The 25,122-nt window shown below is 34.7% G+C and overlaps 1 protein-coding gene across 4 annotated transcripts in view; it reads right to left on the bottom strand.

Moving 5' to 3' along the window:
- Positions 1 to 25,122, bottom strand: part of HNF4G (hepatocyte nuclear factor 4 gamma) — a 116,443-nt gene that overhangs the window by 35,560 nt on the left and 55,761 nt on the right. For 2 of the 4 annotated variants that reach the window (XM_045186175.3, XM_045186172.3), the window contains exon 3: positions 24,469 to 24,523. The exons of the other annotated variants lie outside the window; for them this stretch is intronic. Coding sequence is in view for 1 of the 2 variants with exons in the window: in XM_045186172.3 (XP_045042107.2) it covers positions 24,469 to 24,523 (55 nt within the window). In the remaining variant the exon portion in view is untranslated. The remainder of the gene's footprint in view (positions 1 to 24,468; positions 24,524 to 25,122) is intronic. 4 annotated transcript variants of the gene reach the window in all.

The raw sequence follows: 25,122 nt of genomic DNA, 5'->3' as shown, positions 1-25,122 counted from the left end.
AACTACAGTATAGTAAACTGAGGCCATGTGTCTTCATTTGAAATTTAATATATTTTAAATAAGAACCAATAGTGATTATATATTTAAGTGTTTTGAAGATCCTAAGGATCAACTGTGATAACAGGCTTGACTGAGCCTTTTGGAAATTATATAGAACTGTTTAATAATTATGTATTTATTTAACCTTTTATTTACTTAAAAGTTATTATAAAATAAATGTTTATGTAAATATAGTCTGGTATTCTCTAAACTATACAGACATAACCTCTTTTACATCATATTAACCCAGTATCTCCTGAGTGAAGCAGTAATATGCACATAAAAGGTTTGTTTAACTAATGAACTAATATAGTAGCATAATAATTGTAATTCCTGGGCAGAATCTTTTACACATTTGTTAGAAGTCTAACAAATATAGCTTTTATAGCCTTCAAAGTTAATTTTAATAAGTGAGTATTAGCAAGGGAAATGTACAACAGCACAAAATATGAAGTGAGCTATAACATTAAAATAGATATGCAAGAGACATTTTTATTATTTTTTCCACTAAATCTAAATCCAGATTTTTTTTAATTTTTATTTTTTAATTTTTTAAATTTTATCCAGTTACAATTGTCTGCATTTTCTCCCCATCCCTCCACCTCACCCCAGCCAGTCCCACCTCCCTCCCCCACCCCTACTCTCCCCCTTGATTTTGTCCTTGTGTCCTTTATAGTAGCTCCTATAGACCCCTCTCCCCACTATCCCATCCCCACTCCCCTCTGGCTATTGTTACATTGTTCTTAATTTCAATGTCTCCGGTTATATTTTGTTTGCCTTTTTCTTTTGTTGATTATGTTACAGTTAAAGGTGAGATCATATGGGCTTGATCTCCAAAATATATAAAGAACTCACATGACTCCACTCCAGGAAGACAAACAACCCAATTAAAAAATGGGCAAAGGAATTGAACAGACACTTCTCCAAGGAAGACATACAGAGGGCCCAGAGACATATGAAAAGATGCTCAGCATCACTAGCCATCAGAGAGATGCAAATTAAAACCACAATGAGGTACCATCTCACACCAGTCAGAGTGGCCAACATGAACAAATCCACAAACAAATGTTGGAGAGGATGCGGAGAAAAGGGAACCCTAGTGCACTGTTGGTAGGAATGCAGACTGGTGAGGCCACTGTGGAAAACAGTATGGAATTTCCTCAGAAAACTAAAAATGGAACTGCCCTTTGACCCAGTAATTCTGCTGCTGGGATTATACCCTAAGAACCCTGAAACACCAATCCAAAAGAACCCCAATGTTCACCCCAATGTTCATAGCAGCACAATTTACAATAGCCAAGTACTGGAAGCAACCTAAGTGCCCATCAGCAAACGAGTGGATCCAAAAACTATGGTATATTTACACAATGGAATTCTTCACAGCAGAGAGAAAGAAGGAGCTTATACCCTTTGCAACAGCATGGATGGAACTGGAGAGCATTATGCTAAGTGAAATAAGCCAGGCGGTGAGGGGCAATAGACATTTTAAAATACAATTTTCATTCAAAAGACAAGACTGTATTTTTAAATATTATTAAAAATACACTCTTCATACACTCTTTGTGTCAGGTCTTCTGCTTTTAAGTCTGGCAACCTCATCTCTCTCATGGGTACAATTATGTATATAGGGATAAAATTCATACACACACACGTATATATAGAGAGAGACATATATAAACATACAAATGTATATAGATATAGTCAGGGATAGGGTTAGGGAAAGAGAAAGATAGAGACAAAGAGAGAGGGACATATGTACTGAAAACTATAAGACATTTATCAAAAGAACTATAGTCACAAATAAATAAAAAGATATTCCATGCTCATGGACTAGAAGAATTAATAGGGTTATAATATTGATACTATTCAAAGCAATATACAGATGCAATGTAATCCCTATTAAAATTCCAATGGCATTTTTCACAGAAATAGAACAGTTCTAAAATTTCTATAGAACCATATAAGACCCTGAATATTCATAGCAATCCTGAAAAAGAACAAAGCTGAAGACATCATACTCCTTGATTTCATACATTACAAAGTTATAGTAATCAAAATAGCATAGTATTGGCATAAAAACAGACATACAGATCAATGGAATGGAATAGAGAGCCCAGAAATAAATACACACATAAATATATGATCACTTAATTCAGGACAAAGTAGCCAAGAATATACAATCAGGAAAGGACAGTCTCTTAGTAAGCCAGTCTAATCACGAAATCTAAGCTTTGAATTAGAAAGGTCAAAGGGAGTGATAATCTAGTAATCAAATATACGCTTCCTTGAAGACATTAAGGGATATGAAAATGAGGTGGCTTGTTAATTATTTTCTCTGATTAGGTTACCTATTCTCTCCATGTACATTTAAATATTAATCAGAGATCTACTTTAGTACAGTTTTATTGAAAAGGATAAAATGAGAGGAGTTCAAGATAAACAGACACTTAAAATGGAAGATAAGAGTTCCATGCTTACTAACTTAGTATTTAATAATTACCAAAGCTGCTTGTAAATTTTATGATAGATTTTATTCTTTCTATCTTATAAGCTGAACTTTTATGTTTATAGAATTATTTAGTATTTGTTTGACTGAACTTTCAAACTCAGATTCTTATAAAATCACTAAATCCTCTATTTTCAGATCTATTATTATTTAACTTGTAGGCTGGATACACAGTTTCTAATTGATCAGAAAATGGTATGCTGTGTTAAAAAAATACAATTGTCTATAATATATGCCTGATCTTAAATTATTTACATAATCATTTTTAGAAGCACATTCGGGTCTTTAAAATGTCACAACTTTAATTCCCATTAGAAAAATCTGTAAAACCAACCAATTTTAAAAGTGCAATTTTACCTCCAAGAATGTTAAACTTTCAGTTTGTCTTTTCCTAATTAAAAAATAATTAAAATGCACTGTGTTAGTTATTACAAAAAGACTGTCAAGGGTCATTCCGTTTAAATCATTGAGTAGTAAGCAGAGTTAATTATTCAAAGTCCATGTATCTGCAAAATATTTAAAATGTAACTGAGAGTTAAATGAATTAATCACATTCTTCCTCAGACAAGCTTACAACTATATGAAAAGTGACAAGAATCCTCAAATGTGTATATTTGCAAGGTTGTATCACTTTTTGCAACTGATATTCTGGAGCTTGCAACAAAACTCTCTCTAGCATTGGCACATACATTGGCGCATGTGCATGCTTTTATGAGTGACGAGACAGTGGAACTGACTCAGAGACTGCAGGATAAAACAGTGTTCTTGTATATTTTCGTTTGACATTGTCTGTATGTTAGTGAATGAATATGATTTCAAAACACTGTGGTTTGTGGGTTCCAACCTTTTGAAACCTTTGTACTGTTTATCTTGTGCTGGAAAAAACATTATAGAATGAGATGGAGAAGGCAAATCATGGTTGACCATGGTCAATGTCAAATTCACTTGGAAATCCCAAAGCTATGTTTGGAAACAAGAATGCATAGTATGAATCAGAAAGGCACAGCTGGCATGAAGCTTAGACATCTCCAGCTAATGCTTCATTTGCAGTTGAGGAAACAAAGAGGTTAAGTGACTTGTCAAAAGTTCACCAACAAGTTAGTAGAAGAATCAGGTTTAGAAATCAGTAACTACATCAGATTTAACAAGTGAAATCAGTACTTGCACTCAAAAGCTAAACTGTTTTCAGAGAATGTCAGCACAGAAAAGAAAAAAAAAAGAGACCTCTCTCTAAACCCTAATAAATGACTGATAAAATCCTCTGAAAAGAAAATTCTCAGTGATAGTCATTTTAAGTGTTAAGAGTTGAGTATCCCACAGAGTCTAGATGAAATTTCTAAAATCAGCTACATTAGTGAGTGGAATTATGAAATATCTACTGTCATTTCCACTCACGAAGAACCAAATATAACAGGTATATTTCACAATCACAACATGTTAGAAGTTGATAGTCTTAAACTAGCTTCCACAGTTCATAATTCACTTTATTAGATCCCAGGGTTACTTATATATAAGTAATGAGACCATTTTAATTTGTAGTTAAAAACATCAAGAACCTAATAAACAAATCATCAGCAGTAGAATATAAATATACAACTTAGATGAAAGGAAATATAAATGGAAAATGTGGAAAATGTCCAAATTTGATAATAATCAAAGGATATTAATCTCAAAATTTCATTTTATATCTAGTTAATTAGCTTATTTTGTAAATAATATTGTATGTTGCAGGTAACCAACATCATTCATACAAAGTTGATAATAAGGCAAACTGTCCTCCCCTAAAATATATGTATATTTGTATGTGAACATTATATATATATATATATATATATATATATATATATATATATATCAAGAACTATTTAAATGCTTATAACTCTTGGCCTAGTAATTCTAATTCTAAGAATATGTCTGTCTTGAGATTTATAACCAGAACCTGGTATTTTAAAAGCAGAAATACTACTACGTACCATAAAGAAAGAGTAAGGTTATCTTTTCTTTTTTCTTTCCTGATCATGCCCAGAATTTTATTGGCTTTTAGGATTATGGAGGCAATTGAGACTCATCTAGTCTGAAAATAGTCTATAATGACTTGTATGTCCTTAGATCATCTGGAACTTCATGTTTATAGACTTTAAGCTAGTTACCATCCTTAGCCAAGGACTACAGCTTGTGATGGTATGATTTCCTCCTATGTGGCTCCCTCCCACTGGCATACCCAGGGTTGTCAGCAGTTCTCTGCATTGTGATTGTAACTCCACCCCTTTCTGTCCATTCAAATAATGATTTCTTAATTCAGGAAAACGTAAGAGATTTTATGGGCACAGCACTGATTCAATTCTAACATCTAACAAACAACCCTCAAACTTTGGTGGAGTATTATAAGAAACAAATGAGTCACAATACATACAATGATTATAACATATCAGCTTCCCATGGCACCATGGATAGGAAGCTCTGATCGAGACCAGCAGCCACTGTTACATAAGTATATCCAAAGGAATATTACTCAGACATGAAAAAATGACATCTTACCATTCGTGACAGCTTGGATGGACCTACAGGGCATTATGCTAAGTTGTAAGTCAGACAGAGAAAGATAAATACCATGACTTCACTTGTATGTAGAATCTAAAGAACAACATAAATCAACAAACAAAACAGAAACAGATTCATAAATACAGAGAACAGACTGATGGTTGCCAGAGTGGAGGGGGTGGTTGGAGGGCTGCGTGAAAAAAGTAAAGGGATTGAGAAGTTCAGATTGATACTTAACAAAATTGTCATGGGGATGTAAAGTACAGCATAGGAACCATAGTCAATAATATTGTAAAAACCATGTATGGTCCCTGGTGGGTACTGGAAGTATCAGGGGTAACATTTTGTAAAGTATGTGATTGTCTAACCACTATGCTGTATACCTGAAACTAATACAAAATAATATTGAATGTAAACTGTAATTGAGAAAAATTAAATTAAAAAAATTTTAAAAGATCAGCAGCCACTGCAAGAATATCCTGACAACAGCTGTTATTGGAAGCAAAAAGCTGTGCACATTATCATCACTATTATTAATAAAAATAATATATAGCATTTAATAGATGATTACTTTTTGCCAGGCTATGTGCTACTTTATGTTTCATCTTATTTAATACTTGCAATAACTGTAGGTGACCACCATTTTAATCTTTATTTTAAGAGAGAAAAGTGAGGTTTAGAGAGTTTAAGTAATTAACAAAAATGAAGTGATAAAACCAAACAGAAATATATGATAGGGCTATGCACTGTCAAAGTCAGTACTCCTAGCCAATGCTATTGCTTACCATAGGTATTTTCTTCAAGCTTTTGAGAATTGGTTTCCTATGCAGTCTTCTGTACGGGAAGTGATCTCCTTCAACCTCCAGATCCCGAACTGACCTTCCTGGTGGCACTTTCACTACCTTTGAGTGCATCTGCCCAGAGAGTCTATACATGCAACAACTGCATGTGTGTAAGTGTTTGCGTACTTTCACAATACAAATAAATCATAATATATATGTCCCACAAATGTCTTTGTTTGACAATATATCCTGCACATATTTCCATATCATCACATAGTGGGCGACCACTCTCCCAGTGGACAGTTAGGCGGCCTCGGGGTGCTGGCTATTACAGATAATGTTACCGGGAATAGCTCCATATGTCTTTGCTAACAATGTGCAAGTCGCTCTAGAGACAGTACCCCTAAGTCAACAGGTATAGGCCACAGATTTTTTTGGTGAGAGATAAGGTCAAATTACATCAAAGTGATTATAATAATTTATACATACCAACACTACATGGTAACAGAAATCCTGTTTTCTCATAACTTCATCAATGACAAGTATTAAAACTTTTATTTTCACAAAACTGAATAGTGGAAATATCACATTCTTGTTTATACTTGTATTTTAAAAGCTATTTTATAGACCAGGTATCTTATGTTTAAATGTATATTTTTTTCTTTGAACTACATGCTCATGTCTTTTGCTCAAAAGACTGGCTGCTATTTTCTTGATTCATCAAAGCTCTCTATATGCTAAAATTAGTATGTTTCTAAAATATGTTATCAATTACCATTTTTGTCAATAGATTTAAAAAAATTTCACATAGTCAAATTTCATTGTTTGTTGTGTGCATATATTTCATTGTACTTATAGAGGTATTCTCACCTGACTTAGAGAAAAACATATCTCAATTTCTCATTCTTTTTTATAACTTTTATAACTGTTATTTTATATTTAAAACTTTATTTCATCTGGAATAATTTGGATAATGTATAATCTGGAATAGTTATGGATAATGTAATGTAAGGATACAGTTGTAATTTCTTTGATTGAACATTGGTCCGTCATCTACCCACATTAATTGAATAACTTATCTTTCAGCATTCATTTGGTATACTCCCAATGTATAAAAAAAGTGTGTGTGTGTTTAGAAATACATTTGGACTCTGTTTCATCTTATTGATCTACCATGTATTAAATAGTACTAATTATTTTAATCACTATAGTTTTATAATATGTTTTAAAATTTGACAGTATCTATTCTTCTTTGAGTGAGGGAGAGAGAAATTAAGTATTAATTTGTAATCCAGTGGTTTTAATAATGTTCAAAAGATTGTACAATCAACATCACTATATAGTTCTAGAACATTATCATCACCCTCTAAGAAGCCCATATTCATTACCAGCCTCTAAACACAACCCATCCATGTTTCTCCTCTGTTAGATTTGACCATTCTGGACATTTCATATGGATAAAATTGTGCAGTATTTTTTTTGTGTGTGTCTTGTCCCTTTCACTTAGCATAATGTTTTCATGATTCATCCATGTTGAAGCATGTATCAGTACTTTATTCTTTTTATGGTTGAACAATACTTTATTATGTGGATATATCTTATTTTGTTTACCATTCATCAGTTGATGGAAATTTGGATTGTTTTTGCCTTTTGTCTATTATGAAAAATGCTGCTATGAACATTGGTATAAAATTATTTTGTTTAAATATATATTTTAAATTATCTTGGGCACCCACCAGAGAGTGAAATTGTTGGGTCATATGGTAACTCTATGTTTCACTTTTTGAGAAACTGACAAACATTTTCCCAAGGCAAAAATGCAACATTTTACATTTCATCCCACGATGAGTATGAGGCTTCAATTTTCCCGTACCCTTGTCAGAATTGTCCTAGTTTGTGTGAAGCCTTATCCCACTGTTGTAATAAATTGCATTTCCCATTTGTATGTCTTCTTCACAGAAATACCTATTCCAATCCCTTGTTGCCCATTTCTATATGGGTTATATATTTTATTATTATTACAGTGTAAGAGTTCTTTTTATATTCTGGATATTAGCCCCTTACCCGATATACAATTTGCAAATATCTCCCATTCTGTGGGTTGTCCTTTTGCTTTCTTGAAAGTGTTTTTTGAAGTACATTTTTAATCTTGGTGAACACCAAAATTAATTTTTCTTTTGTTGGTTGTAGTTTTAATGTCGTCTCTAAAACTCCATTGCCTAATCTAAGTTCATAAAAATGTGAAGCTGTGTTTTCCTCTAAAGATATTATTGTTCTGGCTCTTCAGTTTAGGCCATTGATCATTTTGGTTTCATTTTTGCATATGGGGCTAGGTAGGGGATCCATGAAACAAGAGTATATGTATCTCTTGTATTAAGAATGCCTTTGTTTTTTAGATTTGGTGTTACTACTCTTGATATAAGGCATTATATGGTATAATTTAATGATTCTATGTGGTTTCGAAATGTATTCCCTACAGTATGAATAATTTAAATTTATTTTTAAATTTCCAGTGAGATCTCTATTAATATTTATATGATGTTAATTATATTATAGTATATTTTAAAGTATCTTTATAGTTTTTAAAAATTTTATAACTAAAAATAAAGACACAATAAATTTGTTTAGTTGCTAAATTGATTTAACATAGCATAGCATGAGAATCTTCTTTTAAAAAGTTTCCCAGAGAATCCTATGAGCACATTCAAATAAGAGGAACAAAAGCTAGGAACACAGAGTGATTCTTTTGGTACTGTAAATAAAATGAGGATACCTAGGAAAGATCAGGGAGCAGCCAGGAGGAAAATAGATTCGATAACAGGAATTAAGATGAAATAAAGATTTTCTGCCCTGAATATATAATAACATGTTCCTCTTTGATAGCTATAGGAAACAATGTTATCTGTTTCTCCATTAAATTATTTATTAGATATATCATTTACTGAGATTTAACACCTCTTTTAATTTCTCTATTAAGTCCAGCAGTTAGGACTTCCTTCTACAAAGAATCAGACATGCTATCTTCTACCTAATGGAGTTAAATATGTTCTGACGGCACACGAGCACAATCACATTTCCTTCTGCCAATAGAGAACTGACTTTGTTTTGAAACAGCTCTTCTATGTACCTAAAGACCACTGGATAGCTTAATGATAGATTCAAACACAAATGAACAGCCCTGGTGCTCAGTCATTAAACCCTTCCCATGCACACAGCATTTATATACCCTGCCAAATCTAGTGGGATGAAAGCAAAATGATGTGGATCCGACTTCACCAAGATATTCCGAATCATAGGTCATTGGAGCTGACAATGTTTACTGTTTGCAACAACTAATCACAAACAGCCAACTAGGCTTTAAATTCTAGCCAATCAAATAAATTCCTTTATTTGCTCCTGTACCTTCTATATGCCTTTCCTCAGCTCTGGTCCTGTGGAACACTCCCAAACCTCCCATTTGGGCACTTCTAATTGAAATTCATTTTTGCTCAAATAAACTTGAAAATTTTAATATGCATCAGCTTAACTTTTAACAGTATAGAGATAGATACATGTTCAATATTAATATACATGAATATATGTGTATATAGGTATTTAATCATGTTCCAATTTGCTCTCACATGAATGCCTTGCAGGCAGTACATCTGCAGACTGCTACCTGTCCGTTGCATCAAACCAATCCTGTTCAGAGAATTGCTCCTACCGCTGCCTCCAAAAGGGAACAAGGAGACTGCTTAGGATGGGTGGCTCCTCTCTCAGTTTTTCTCAGAAGAGATCGGCCTCACTGCTTATAAACCCAAGCTAAAAATATCTTTTCTGGCCTTTCTCATGTGGTTGCTGTGAGGATGAAATGAGCCACTGGTGAGGTCCCCCGGGGCTGGGAGAAAAGTAAGACTTCCGGGCACTTGGGACCAATCCCCTAACCTTTCCTGGGTTGTGGCTCTCTACAAAATGAGGATGAGACTCATCATATATGTAAAACATCACACGAACGTGGAAGGTTATTCTAAAGCTCTAGTGCTATAATGTGCATTTTATTAGAAAATACTCTGTGTTTTAACCACCTTTTCAGTGTTCCTTCTAACCTTTCATTACAGAGTTACTACAAGGATAGTAAGAGAACATTCTCTGTGAACCTTCTCTGCCCTCCATGTTTCTGGCTGGATAGGAAGTTTTTCAGAAAACAATTACTTAATCAGATAGAATGGTCTCTAATATCAGATGCTAGGTAGAGTGATTGAGACAATCAATGCTGAAATAATTTAGAAAAGAAGAAACAAATAATTAGAGGCAATAGGGAGAGAGAGTCGGGGTATCACACTTCTGCTAGGCCTTGAAACATTGGATTGATGTTAAAAAATGAGCATCTCAAGCCAGAAGAAGAGTGGGAACATAATGTAGGAAACTCATTTTAAAGATGAATGTCTTCAGTAAGGAGGGAAAAATGAAATGAGATCATAACTATGTTGGCATCAAAACGTGGACAAAAAAACCCACAGGAGCCAACCTTGCCTGGCAAGGATGGCCTTGAAAGGGCTTGAAGTTTAAGGCCATAAGGGTCTCATTGTCCTCAGCTTCTCAATGGTCCTGTGCCACCTCGTGGCACAGCCTTGCCACAGCATTCTGCCTGGATAAAGTTGGCTTCCTCTGCTTATAAACTTCATAATGGATCTAAAGCTCTGTCTTCTAATGGATTTGTATTTCCTGTTTCATTGAGAATTACAGCGATCTTAGAAATAGTTTCATGCTCTTCAAATTTCTATAATTAGAAATAATTGCCCACATGATCATATAGTTCTAATGTAGAATAATTAACTCTCTATTTTCTTCATTCTCAACATGTATATATTGGTATTATATAAAAATATAATCATAAAACTAAATCTTTTAGCAAAAAATATATATCAGTAATGTCATGACTTCATAAATATCTAATATATGCATTTATTTTTCCAATAACCATTTGAGTAATATTATTATTATGTTAATGTTATTATTATTTCCTTTTCTAATAGGAAAAACACACTGTTCTTTACAAGGACTTACAGGATTGAAAAGTCCAAACCCTTCAAACATAATCAAATGACTTTTAAGGAATGGAGAAGATGAGTAGCTTCTTGGATTTACAAACTACAAGGGGCACTAAAAAAACCTCCAGCCCTAATTCACAGAGAGTATGCTGGTCTGAAGTCTATCAGTGTAAAAAGCCAAGGAGACGGGGAGGGGGAAATTCATATTATTAAGCACAGACCTCTTTCTGTTGAATATTTTTATATGTGTGTGTAGTTTTAGTCAGCTAAAATTAGACAGACACAGTTTTAAAGTGCTCTGTTTACTGGACACAAAGTGCATTTTTATTACCTAAATTATAAATGTAAAAAAACCCTTATGGTTAACAAATGGGACTACATTAAACTAAAAAGTTTTTGAACAAACAGGAAAACACCAACTAAATAAAAAGACAACACACACAGATTGGGAGAACATATTCACTGACACATCTGGTAAGGGGTTAATATCCAAAATTTATAAAGAACTTACAAGATTCAATACCAAAAAAAACTAAACAACCCAATTAAAAAATGGGCAAAGGATCTGAATAGACACTTCTCCAAAGAGGACATACAGATGGCCAATAGACATATGAAAGGATGCTCAATGTCACTAATCATCAGAGAAATGCATATAAAACCACAATGAGATCTCATCTCACACCTGTCAGAATGGCTGTCATCAATACATCAGCAAACAACAAGTATTGGTGGGAATGCAGACTTGTGCAGTCACTGTGGAAAACAGCATGGAGATACCTCAAAAAATTAAAAATGGATCTGCCTTTTGACCCAGAAATCCCACTTCTGGGAATATATTCGAAGGAACCCAAAACACTAATTTGAAAGAACATATGCACCCTTATGCTCATTTCAGCATTATTTACAATTGCCAAGATATGAAGAAGCACAAGTGACCATCAGTAGATGAGTGGATAAAACAACCATGGTACATTTACACAATGGAATACTACTCAGTCATAAAAAAAAAGAAAATTTTACTCTTTGTCACAGTATGGATGAATCTGGAGAATATTATGCTAAGTGAAATAAGCCAGTCAGAGAAAAACAAATGCCATATGATTTCACTCACATGGAATCTAATAAACAAACTGAACTAACAAGGAAAATAGAGACAGACTCATAGATGGGGAGCATAATGACAGCTAAGGGCAGCAGGTGAGGGAGCCTAGGGGGTGGAGGGATTGAGTAAAGAGGAAAAAGGACTCATGGACATGGACAACAGTGTGGTGATGGCAGGGTGAGTGTGGTATAAGTTGACTAAATGGTAGTGAAAAAAAGTTTCAGCCCAAAAAATAAAAAACAAACAAAAAATATATATACAACTCCCCCCAAACTTATGGTTCACAAAATAAACCTAAGACATGAAATGATTAATAAATAAAGCATTTGAAATTTTTTTCAGAACAATGGCTCTACTACATCAGTACAACTGAATTAAATGTGTACATTTGCCCTGATAAACAAAATGTTAGTAAAAACAGTCTCCTCCATCATTAAAACAATATCCTTCAAATACTTTAAACTCTTTAGTTTGAGAATGTGCTAATTAACTGTGCTGGGCTCCAAGCTGCCAGCCTGTCTAGTGCTCAGTCTGGAACATATGTATATAATTATTTATAATATTTTATATGAATATATCAGAAATAATAATGACAAAAGACATAATCATAATATAAGTAGAACAGATCATATTTGCAAAATAAAATGGGAAGAAATAGAGTTCCACAGGAAGGCTATGGTCAGTAAGCACAATGAGACTTTTCAGTATATATGAGACCTTAGAAATCATGTAAGGCAAGAAGAAAAAAGGTCTTTACAAGGTGTCCAAGTAATAAATAATTTACAAAGTAATTTAGAAACCTCAGCAGTCACCAGTTATAAGGCTGTGGTGGGAAACAGAGTCTATATTTATAGAGAAGACTAGAATCAATACAAGGAGTAAGCTGTCAGTTTTTCCTATAGTGTCAATATCTCAGACTGGCTGCTTCCATTGGTGCTTCTGTGGAGACAATTTCCAAAAGTATACTACTGAGTGGCATGCGGCATGGACTAAATGATTTACTTAATCCCCTAACTGCATGTTGGAAGACCAATAGCCCAAAAGGAATAGTAGAGAGCCTAAGGACAAGGCAACCTAAAGTAACAGTGTGATTTGGGGAATGGTTTATACTTAAGAAAAACCTAGCATCACAGCAAATTCCATCCAGAAAAACAAATAAAAATGAGGAGTGGCCATGATAGACTGATACCATCTGACTATCAGGAGGATCATTCACAATATTGAAAGATCTGATTAAATAGATTTACTGGTCAACTTCCAATTTGTAAGTCACAAGATAAAATGGTGACTGGACCTTGGAACTGCAGTGAGAGCCTTAACTCTCATTTCTTTTAGAACTATGTGCTAAGGATCTGTAGAAATTTTTGGAAGTGTGTCTTGTAAAATTCATAGTTACATCATTAAATAATTAGGCATATTTATCTCATTAAATCAGAAATTAATACAATTAAATTGATTGTAAGCATAGTGCAGTGGGCAGGCTCGGAGACAAGGGTAGCAGAAAATCACTCCATCTTTAGCCATGGAGGAAGGTTTAAGAAAATTAGCTCTCCTGCTCTATTGTTATATGCCTTCGTTCATTTCAATGAGAAGATGGGTTCACTTTAGCTCTGGTCCACATCAGTCATTGTTCAGACCTTTCAGCAGATTGATTATTTGTGAAATATTAAGGTTTGTGGGAACATTTGTCCTTCAGTTGGAAGGCACTGTACTGTTGGAGAAAAGAACTATGATGTACGTATAAGTTTATTTTTCCACTTCTGAGTCTCTATACTTACTTGCTATATAACTTTATAGACAGTTTTATCTCCCTAAGATTTTGTTTCCTTATCCATAAACTGCAATAAAGATGGTCCTCACTTTATAAGTTTTCTGTAGGGTCTCAATAAGATTACATGAAAGGTTCTCAGTGCAGTGTCTTCTATTCATTCATTCATCAGTGTCTTCCATTATTCATTCATTCATTCATTTCTTCAACAAATGTTTACTGAGTTCAATCACTGTCCCAGTCTTTGGGCCAGGCATTGAGCAAACAAGGTTGACACAGTTACTGCTCAAAGAAGCTTCTAGTGTACTGGAGGAAGACAGAAAATCAAGAGACCACACAGTGATGAATTGTAATCATTACAAGAAATGCCCTGGCTGGTATTGGCCAGTGGATCATGTGCCAGCCTGTGAACCAAAGGGCCACTGGTTTGATTTCCAGTCAGGACACGTGCCTGGGGTGCAGGCCAGGTCCCCAGTGGGGGCTGCGTAAGAGGCAACCACACATTGATGTTTCTCTTCCTCTCTCTCTCCCTCCTTTCTCCTCTCTCTAAAGATAAAAGAATAAAATCTTTTAAAAAAAAGAATTATGAAGGAAAATTAGAGTGTTATGAGAACATATAACTGGAAGACATACCTGGTCTGAAGTGACCATGAGGATAATAAGAAAATGCTTTCCTCAGAAAGCAACATTTAATCTGGAACCTGAAGGAGGAGTAAGCAGGCAAAGAGGTTGACCAAGAGAATTCTAGAGAAGGTCCTGAGATGGCTTAAAGCTTCATGCATTGGCATATTCAGGCTCTGGACTCAGAGAAATGTTTCCATAACTATGAGCATATGCGTTATATATTTGTATACCCTGTTCTTTTCACTTAACATCAACCTGTGTGCATTTTTTCCATGTTATTAATAAACATCAGTTGTTGCTTTGACTGGTGTGGCTCAGTGGGATGAGTGTCATACTGTAAACCAAAAGGTCATTGGTTCAATTCCAAGTCAGGGCACATGCCTGAGTTGAAGGCCAGGTTCCCCGGTTGGGGGCGTGCCAGAGGCAATCGATGGATGTTTCTCTGGCACATTGAAGCTTCTCTCCCTCTCTCACTCCCTCCCTTCCCCTCTCTAAAAAGTTTTTTAAAAAATAAAATAAACAAATATCATCAATTTTTATGGCTGCTTAATACTCATAATAAAGATAAAAAATAATATAGTTAACCATTTTACTTAATCCTATTTAATCATTTAATATTTTTCTAATAATTTATATTTTAAGAAATGATAAGATAAAATTCTTATTTACTTAAGAATGAATACTTTCTTACAATGATATACTGGGACAAAGAAAAAGAATATTGTTAATTTTCTAAAATTTCATTTTATTAAAAGAGTAAAAATTTACATTCTGAAAAGTAGCTATTCACTTGACTTCATTAATTTGAATCTTCTTAACTTTATTTTTGAATTTTAATAATTTATATGAAAGTGTCATCTGTATTAAAAAATATTCTAAGAGGTGACTTATTCACCAATGCTGGTAATTATTACTGACCAAGTATAGTAACACAGGGATCATAGTTGTAAGCCACTATAACTAATAAGACTTATTAAGATCTTACGATTAGCCTGTTTAATCTTGCAACGGATATTATTATAAATTTCTAAGGGAAATTATCTGGTACATACATGGTTTTAAAAACAGTGCCTACTTTCTATTTAAATGCTATCATTCTCTTTAATTTTAAAGAGACAAGACCTATCATTAAAGAAGAACACTTTCAGATCAATGACATTGAACTTCAGAGAATAGTTACACAGACTGTATACTTTTTTAGGGAGAAAGTAAAATGAGTAAACTGAACAATTTAGACTCCGAGACTACTCAGTGAGAGAAGCAGGGGGCAGTGTAACAAAGGCTAAGTAAAGAAAGGGCAGACCCACTGGCCTCCGTGTGGCAGGAGCCAGAAACTTTCCTAGGCACGATAGGTGGCTGGTTCTTCATTAAGAACTTTCTCTGCTGACTTTGTAAGCAGGACTGTTAAAAAGAAAAGGTGCTGAGTCCTACAAGCTCTGTCTGAGCCATCCACGCCACTTACACATCTCCATTTGTGTTGGAAACAGAAAGTGAACTTCTCTTCATTGACTTAAGATGAAAATGGGAAAAATTCTTTGATACACTTGAAATAAATGAATAACTATTTAAATCAACACAATTTTAGAAACATAATCAACTTTTTAAATTTATCTTAGTAAAACATAACATGATAAACAATTCATTTCCTCATAAGGGAAAAGCTATCATTTTATAATAAATACATCATTTCAAACTTGATTTTGTGATGCCTGTGCATGTTCAGTTCACGCAGCATTGAGTTCAGAACTGACCGATCATCACTCCTGAGCGCTCGTTGTCTAGTCATAAACAGAAGAAGGGATTAGATTAAAAGTTTAACTAGATATGAAAAGCTAAATTGGGAATTACTTCAACTAGGAAAATAATAAAATGGTGATATAAATCTGTTTTAAACACTATCACTGTTATATAAAGAATTAAAATAGAAGTGTATCAAACTGTGTTTGTATAGTTTAAAATGCAAACAGGTTTTAGATGGGAATAAGGAGTGTGATCATTAACAGAGCAATGTTTAAAAGAATATAAATTTATCAGCATTCTAGTATATTTAGTAGGTAATAAAGTTACGCAGGATAGCAATTTAAAAATAAAAAACAGACCCTAGTATAAACTATCTTTTTCAAAACGAGCACAAGAAGGTCACATTGTAATCCTCCTAAATTTCCAGATGAGACTTTTGATTTTTTTCTAGGCAACTGGCTAATTAATTGTCTGCCTCTTATACAGCTACAGGGAGAACTGTGAAATGTCCCTTAATCTCCCATTTGCTCTAGAAGAAATTTATATTATGCTGCAAAGCATCATGTGGAGATACAACTGAGAGTCAAAGTTTCTATCGTTAAAGCTGATCCACTTACAATGTCATTATCTTGAGGACATTCTCACATTGCTCTTGAAAGTCAAGTTTGCATTGGTTTTATCATGACTTTCTGCAAGTTTATATAAAAAGGTTGTCTGAACATTTCCAGCAATGCTCACTAAATTTTGGTGACCAAAGGCACAAGTGAGTAGACTGTGTTCGCCTGAGGGGATGTGCAGTCCAGAGGTAGTGTGAAGTGACCACCACACATTTTCATTGTTGTTCTGGCATTCTTATTTTTTTGAATGCTTCCAAATGTTAAAAATGTCACACAAGAAAGTTGAATGTTACAATTTTTATGGAAACAGCATTTGGTGCAATTGGCTGTAAACTGCCCTGTGTGTAGTCTCCAGGATCCCTGGTAAGGCTCTGTCCCCTGTTGATGGAATATGTGCCTTCAGGGAACACTTTATAGTCCCATCTTTATCTTCCAATCATCCCTATCTTGCTAGGCCCTGTAGGAATTAGAGATGGCAACTTCATATGCCTAGAGCCATGACAGAATGAAGAGCAGGTAAGTAAGTGCCTCCTAAATGATGCTCACATATTCGTACTGAAATTCCAAGGAAGGAGAGTTTCATAGGTGGAGAGAAGGATGACAGCTGGGGCGAAGGGGAGGTCAGGGGATGGAGGGCCTGAGCAAAAAGGAAAAAGGACTCATGGACAGCAGTGTGGTGATTGCTGAGGGGAAGAGGGTATAAGGAGACTAAATGGTAGTGGAAAATATACAATAAAGATTAAAACAATAAATGAAAAGTAAAATGATAGATTTATAACACTGTATGGCATCTTTGAAAGTTGCTAAGAAAGTAGATCTTAGAAGCTCTCGCCACAAGAAAATTAAATGTTGTAACTGTGTGGTGACAGGTGTTCACTAGACTTACTGTGGTGACCATTCTGCAGTATATACAACCATTGAATTGTATGTTGTGCACCTAAGCTAATGTGATGTCACATGTCAATTATACCCAATAAAACCATCCTTTAGTTAATAAAAAAAGAAATCTATTATTTGTCAAAGAGATGGCCATAGAATTGGACCTTGAAAAACAAATAAAATTATGATTGGTAAAAATGGGCAAATGAGTATTCCACGAAAAATCTGGAATGTAAGGCAGTGGTGATTTGTGTCTGATTCTAGCCTGGGAATTAGGAAAGAAGAAATGGACAATAAAATGTTAATGGGGGAGGACTTCCAGATGGAAATTAGCCCCTATGTAATCTTTACCTTATGGAAGTATCTTCCAAACAAATTTCAAACATGTACCAATAGACAAAATGCAAAGTCCGAACTGTGGGGAGATGAAAGCACTCCCAACCTGCAGCACTTAGCAGAGCACTTTTTGAAAACCAGTGACCTAATCTGATCCTCTGATGAGACGGAAAGCCCCAGAGAAATGAAGTTACTAATTCAAGGCCATTACTAGGACTGGCAACTGAGTCCTTTACTTACTTGCGTAATACATGTAAAACTATGAACTACTTCCCCTATATTTTCTGGCAACATTCAGGAGATATAAGGCAAAATAGTATTCGGACGTCAAACTTTAATAAGAAGAAATTAATCATGGTGGCTGAATTTTGTTTCATTCTAAATGTTATCTTTATCATTAACCTTTGGTTCACTGATAAAAAAAATTAATGTAAAACTGAAAATCAGATAGAAGACCTGTAGCTGCTTATCAAAGTGCAGTCCAGCTGTGGGGTTTGGCACTTTCAAAATTAAACACGCAAGGTTCCATCATCGCCACACACACGTGCAATCAGGCTGCTGTGTCTTGCTCAAAGTGAGGATTATTTTTCCCCAATTTGGATTTAATTTCACTGCACATATTGGATACTTTCCAGTTAGCCTGTTAAAGCTTTGTTTTATAATTAATTCTGTATAAACATTTTTATAATTTAGATTAATAAACTAAAAATGTCCTCATATGTAAGCAAAATATTATTTATTAGGCAGTCAAGCATGCACTCAAAAGGATTGCATTGCTTTAAAATTGTACAGGATTTTTTCCAAAACAAAAGTCTTATGTAAACACTCAAAAATCTAAAATTTTGAAATTGAAAAGAACGTTATCGTCATTTTTTTCAGCTGACTGTAAAATGTTCATTCACATCCACGGTAAACAAATGTGGAACGTACTTCATAGTCTCTCTTGTTGTCCAGTCTCTAATAAACAAAATGTTCATTCAGCACATAAATAGTCATACAGAGCATGTTTCTTTATATAAAACACACACAGTCACGGCAGGCCCTCATAAACGCAGTCCCGGTGTGACTCTGTAGGCTGGGTTCATCTCTGGTTATTACTGAGCCTCAGTGGACAGTTCTGAAGACAGTCTCCCAAAGTCCAAATCCTGGCTCCAACAGCTACTAGTAACATAACTTTGGGGAAATGTACCTAAAATATTTTTGCCTCCATTTCCCTATGTTTAAAAATAGAATACTATCTATAGACATCACTGAGGAGTAACTATGCTAATACATTTGAACTGCTTAGTGTAGAGACTAGCATTTGTAAATTACCCAGTAAAGTGAGTTATTATTATTAGTCTGAAACTATAAACAAAAGATTCATATGCTTTTTACAAAGGCAGAGGAAAATTCAGACATTCCATATGGATTATGAACTAAACAGAAATGTAGTTATTTTTTTAACAATATTAAAGAATTGCTTAAATCATCATACAATGTTGTCACCCCCACCCCCCTGCTTTCAAGAGGGGAAAAAAACTTGCTGAATTTCTGACAACTTTTGAAATACTATCTTTAGGTTATTGTATAAGTACATCTCCAGAATAGGAGGTGGCAGGACTGTCTCCACAGCAGAGGCGACTAAAACACAACCCTCTCCTGAGGAAGAGTAGCTGTTTCCACACACTCTGCATTTGAAAATCGTGCATTGAAAATTGTGTCAGCAAAATATGCAAGAAATAAAAGCATTGACTTGCACCAAACACAGCCCATTTTTTAGGTACATGAATCTGTTGACTTTTTTAGGACAATTATTTCTATTTCTTTAGGTAAAACAATCATTTCTCTTCATTTGCAAGTAAAGCTGGGAGATATAAATCTAAGACACCAATCTACCTTTACTTTTCTTTTCATCTTCACCAAAGGACATTTTTTCATTGCTTTTTAGAAAGAGAGGAAGGGAGAGAGAAACACGATGTGAGAGGAAAACATTCATTAGTTGCCTCCCACACGTGCCCAGATAGGGGATCCTACCCACCAGAAGCAGGGTGTGGGGGTTGCGGAAGAATCGTACCTGCAACCTAGGTATGTGTCCTGAGTGGAAATGGAACTGTAATTTTTCAGTTAGGGATGACACTTTAACCAAGAGCTACACCAGCCTGGGCTACCTTCTTTTTTTTTAACTTAATTTTCTGAAGTATAGTTGATATTCAATTACATTAGTTTCAGGTGTTCTACATTTATATAACTTAGGTGAGATTACCACAGTGGTTCTAATAACCATCTTAGGGACGATTTAGAGAGTCATATTTGACAGAAGGGAAGACTGTGCTTCACCAATACCAAGAGCCAATTCTGTGACAGGCATTCTGCAAAGCCCTTTCCTCACTGAATCCTAACCAGACACTATGGGTGGTGTGCTATTGTCCCCACTTTTATAAATGAGACAACTGAGACTCACAAAGGTACAGTAACTTCAGCAAGAACACATACTACTGACAAGACCAAGATTCTAACCTAACTCTACCTGACACAAATGCATTCTCAAGTCACCACATCATATTGGGGACATGAGTCTAGCAAGCCACTTTAAACATTTTTAGAGTGGACTCATAGCTTCTGTGTTCTTGAGCTTAACATCTAGCTCTTAACTTTGCTATAAAATTTACTATCTTCACTGTACAAAACATTGTTGTTAAAAATTTTCACTGTACAACACTTGGATTTTGGAATCCATGTAATGAGAAGTTTTAGGACTTGAAATGCCTGTGAAAGTATTATTAAAGCTTTTCTATCCACAAGTTCCCTTAAAAGACTTTCATCGTCTGACCCCAGAATCATTTGAATTTGAAAATGTATTTACATAAGCTCATGAATCATGAGAATTTGTTTTAATTTTTATAATGATTCAAATAGTAATGCAAATAAATGCAAGGTCTGGCAGAATAATAAACCCTTAATTTTGGTTTCATTTCACTTGGACATAGATTTTATTTATAACATTTATATACTCAGAGAACAGGTGTTTTTGTCCAGCTTAAAAGTCCATTGCCTTTCAGCTCCCTGTACATGTGTTTCAAAATTTGGTCCAAAAATTAACTGTTCTTCAACTTCTGTCCATATAAAAAAACTTGAAGGATTTGATTCTAAGTATACACAGTCCAACAGACAATAGTATGTATTTCTTTATCCATAGTGTGATTTTAATAAATATTTTAGTACTAAAAGTCTATGGTTAAGAAAAATTAACCTAAGAATCCTTTCAAAATTCAAGGGTAGGCTATGACATCACAAAACACACACATGAATCAAGTCCAAGGATTTCCTTTTCAGTTTTAGGATAATCTGTAAACAGAAAGTGTTTAAGAATCTTGAACCTACAGTGGCAAATGTTTCCTTTTCACTCAACGAACTCCAGTATAGATGCTATCAGTAAAACTGACAAGGTGTTTATAAAACAAGTAGATTGGGGGGGTATAATTCATTCTAAAGCTAAATACTAAGTCTTTAATTTTATTTTGAAATAGATAACAGACAAATTATCAACCACTACATTAAATAAAATGTTTATGCTAATACAAAGCAATACTGAATGCAAACTATAACTGAAAAATAAAATTAAAAACATTTATGCTTAATTTAAAGCAATCTACTCATAAATATTATAAATAGCAATACCTTGGAGGGCGCACTTACCCTTTTCTCCTGATGTGTCTTTCTGTGGAACAGGTGTTCTCTCCTGACCTAATATCACCTATTTTTCTCCCAAACCCCAGAGGAGGTGAAGGGATCCTTCTGGTTGGCACATTTGGGAAAGACTGAACTGGGGTGCACTGCCTCTCCAGGCCCTCTTACTTGGGGAACAAATTGCCCAAAATCTCCCACAGAAGGTTACACAGAAAGGAATTCCTGCTTCCTGAATTCTCAATAAAATATGACATGCATAAATTACAGTAGATATAAAAATGCATTTTCAAAATTGTCCTTCATTATGTTACCTCCTCATAAATGCTAAACCAAATAAACATGTTAATTTTGCCAGTAAGTTCAGTCTAACAAGTGTAAAAAGCAACCTAAGCCTGACAGTGAAGCTGATAGTGAGACATACACTCAAACTCAGAAGTTCAACAGTTTGTATTAGAAATTGAAAGTAAATTAGCAAGTCACAAATTGCCAGTTATATACACGTAACATATATATTTAGTTCCTTCTCTACAATAAATATTGTATTTCTATGGTTTATTGCAAATGAAAAATAACACTGGGAACTGGGCATCTTCATCATGACACTTTAAAATAAAAACAATAGTGAATAAATAACAAAAAACTCACTGAAGCTGCAGGTTTCCAGTGCTCATCTATATCACTGAGCCATGAGCCATTAGTAGGTCATAAAGTAAGAAAGCTCAATAAAATAATCATAACCTCACATGTTTATTTAGTTTTGAGGCTTAAATGATGGACCTTTGTACCTGACAATGCCTAGAGACAGTTTTATTACATGCACACAAACACACAATACACACACACAAACACATTTAGTGCATGTTCTCTCTTAATTCTGCAAACTCACATACACAGGTGTTCCTGGGACATCTATAATGCCATCATAGCTCTCCTTTAATAAACAACAAAGGGGCATTCTTTAGTTTCCTTTTCTAAATAAATTACTTAAGCAATGAGTTTTTATTTGTCATAATTATTTATAATTCTTGACTTTTGAATCTCCTCTGAATAGCAGATACACTTGAACTAAAAAGAAAGGCTCAACTTATGTGAAAACATTTCAACTTTATTTTTTAGATTTTAGAGGAGAAGGGAGGGAGAAAGAGAAGGTGAGAAATATCAACGTGTGATTGCCTCTCGCCCACACCCTGCTGGGGACCTAACCTGGCTGGCAACCCAGGCATGTGCCCTCACTGGGAATCGAACAGGTGACCCTTTGGTCCTCAGGCAGGCACTCTATCCACTGAGCCATACCAACCACAGCTCAATCTTTTAAAATTACACTTCTGTCCAGCTCCTGAACTTGTTTCATCATTATCACATTCATATTAACTAGTTTTAAGGATATTTGGATTTGGGGCAAATCCAAATTTTTCATTCAATACACATCTTCTTTCTAACTTTCTAATTTACATGATGTATGGGTAATGCTCAAAGTTATCTAAATTCTTAAGTGATATTAGTGTAGTGGACAATTTTACCCTTCTAAGGTCATCTCTTTATAGTTATGTTGCCTTCTTTAGATTCATTTCAAGTATGTGTCAAGGGGACTTTTCTTTTGAGTCTCCATAATTGACCACAAAGTTTCTCACCTCCTTCCTATCATTTCAAAACCCTTTTCATAACTTGATTATCTTACTTTTCTTTTACTTGATTTTTTTTTCCTCAGACAGTAGTTCAAAGAAATTGTTCACTATTTGGGCTCATTTCATTATCTGCTCAACTTTTTTTAACCTCATTCTGCCCTCATCCTGCCAAGGATCTGTTTCTCTACCAGTTGTCACCAGTCAAGGCCACAACTTCCTGACTCTGTGCTGCCTCTTTTGCACAGTCCTCTTTCCTGATCCTGAGTTCCAAACCAATTTATCCATTCATGACAGATGAATCTCTAGTCTTTCCTAAAGTGTAGTTTGGTTAATTCCTTTAGAGTGGAGGATGGAGGCAAAAGAAGGCAAAGAGGATAACCAATGAGTCTTCAATAACTGAAGAACCCAATGGATTCCTCTTCCTCTGGATAAACTTCTCTTTGATTTCTCTATTCTTTTCACTCCTGAACATTTAAAGTCACTATTCTTCCACAAAGTATCACATGCCTTCCTGAAGACTTAGTATTCCCTTGTCTGAAAACCATGACCTACAGTGAGGCATACATTTTAAATTGTGACTAAGTACACACATAAGTGTAATTATAGAAGTGTGTTTTATGTCAATATCACTTGTAAACCTAAACAATTTTCATGACATAATAAGTTTCATGACATTGTAAGTTTCTGTATGTAAGTCATGATTCACTAAATTTATTTCATCACCCAATAAGGAAGAGCGAGCAATCCACAGTTTAAACACCCTGATTATATAAATCCTTGCCCTTCTTATAAATGTGATTCATTATCTATGCCATTAAGCCATTCACTCATTCACTCATTCATTCAGAAATGCAAATATTAATCCCCTGTTGGAGGTCAGGCATTCCTGTACATACCAGGGATAAAATTACAATGAGCAAACATAAATCCCATGCCTCACAGAGTCTGCAGTGTCCATCACCAAAAGACAATCATGCTCTGTGTTCTTCATTTCTTGAAGTATTTACCTACTCCAACCATTTCAGAGCTATGTCATGCTACTTTACATTTCCTCATCTTTTACATCAGAATTCCATCTCCACAAATAGACTATAATATCCTTCAGGAAAGATCTCTTAACTAGAGATATCTGCACTCTGTATCTTCACTTAGTAAGGGGAAAACTAAGGAAAAGGCAAAAAACAACTGAGTTCCAGCATTAGCTCACCAGTTATGCAAGTTTGGACCAGTCTCTCAACTTCTCTCAATTTCAGTTTCCCCATCTGTAAAATGAGAGTGTTGAGCTACATCAATGGTTTTCAGATTCTGCCACACCAAAATTTCAGGATTCAGTGCAGGTTCCAGAGCATGAGAGTAAGTGGTCTTCACTCAAAAGATGAGGCTGGGGGCTTGGATTCCTGTCCCCTGCCTCATTAGAACTTACAATTTTTTAAAGAGTCCCAGTGCTAAATTTTAGATTATTAAATCTCAAGATTTTGCGATCATGTGCCCCATCTTCTCTGCATATGCAGTTGAGGTAGAAGAAGAAGAAGGTGGGAAGAAAGAGGGATGGTTAGGAGAGAGAGAAGAAGAGAAAATACTTGTGACAGAATACACAATGCTATGTTTCAGGACCTATGTTTGAATAAGTACCTTGTTAGCTTATTTTTTCTATTCATCAACTTCACAAGATATGAATTATTAGGCAATTTTACACATGAGGAAAATGAAGTTCAGGAAAGTTAAATAATTCAATCTAAGTACCCAGTTAGAAGCAGTGAGTCCAAAATCAGTTCTTTTTCCATTGTCCACTTCCCATTATATTTGGTTTCTTCTCCTTTCCCCCATATTTCACATGACTTAATCCTAAAAACTTTGAGAA

This window comes from Desmodus rotundus, chromosome 8 (genome assembly GCF_022682495.2).
Source record: "Desmodus rotundus isolate HL8 chromosome 8, HLdesRot8A.1, whole genome shotgun sequence".
In the NCBI taxonomy this organism is placed as follows: Eukaryota; Metazoa; Chordata; class Mammalia; order Chiroptera; family Phyllostomidae; genus Desmodus; species Desmodus rotundus.
This window is presented reverse-complemented; position numbering and strand designations above follow the sequence as displayed.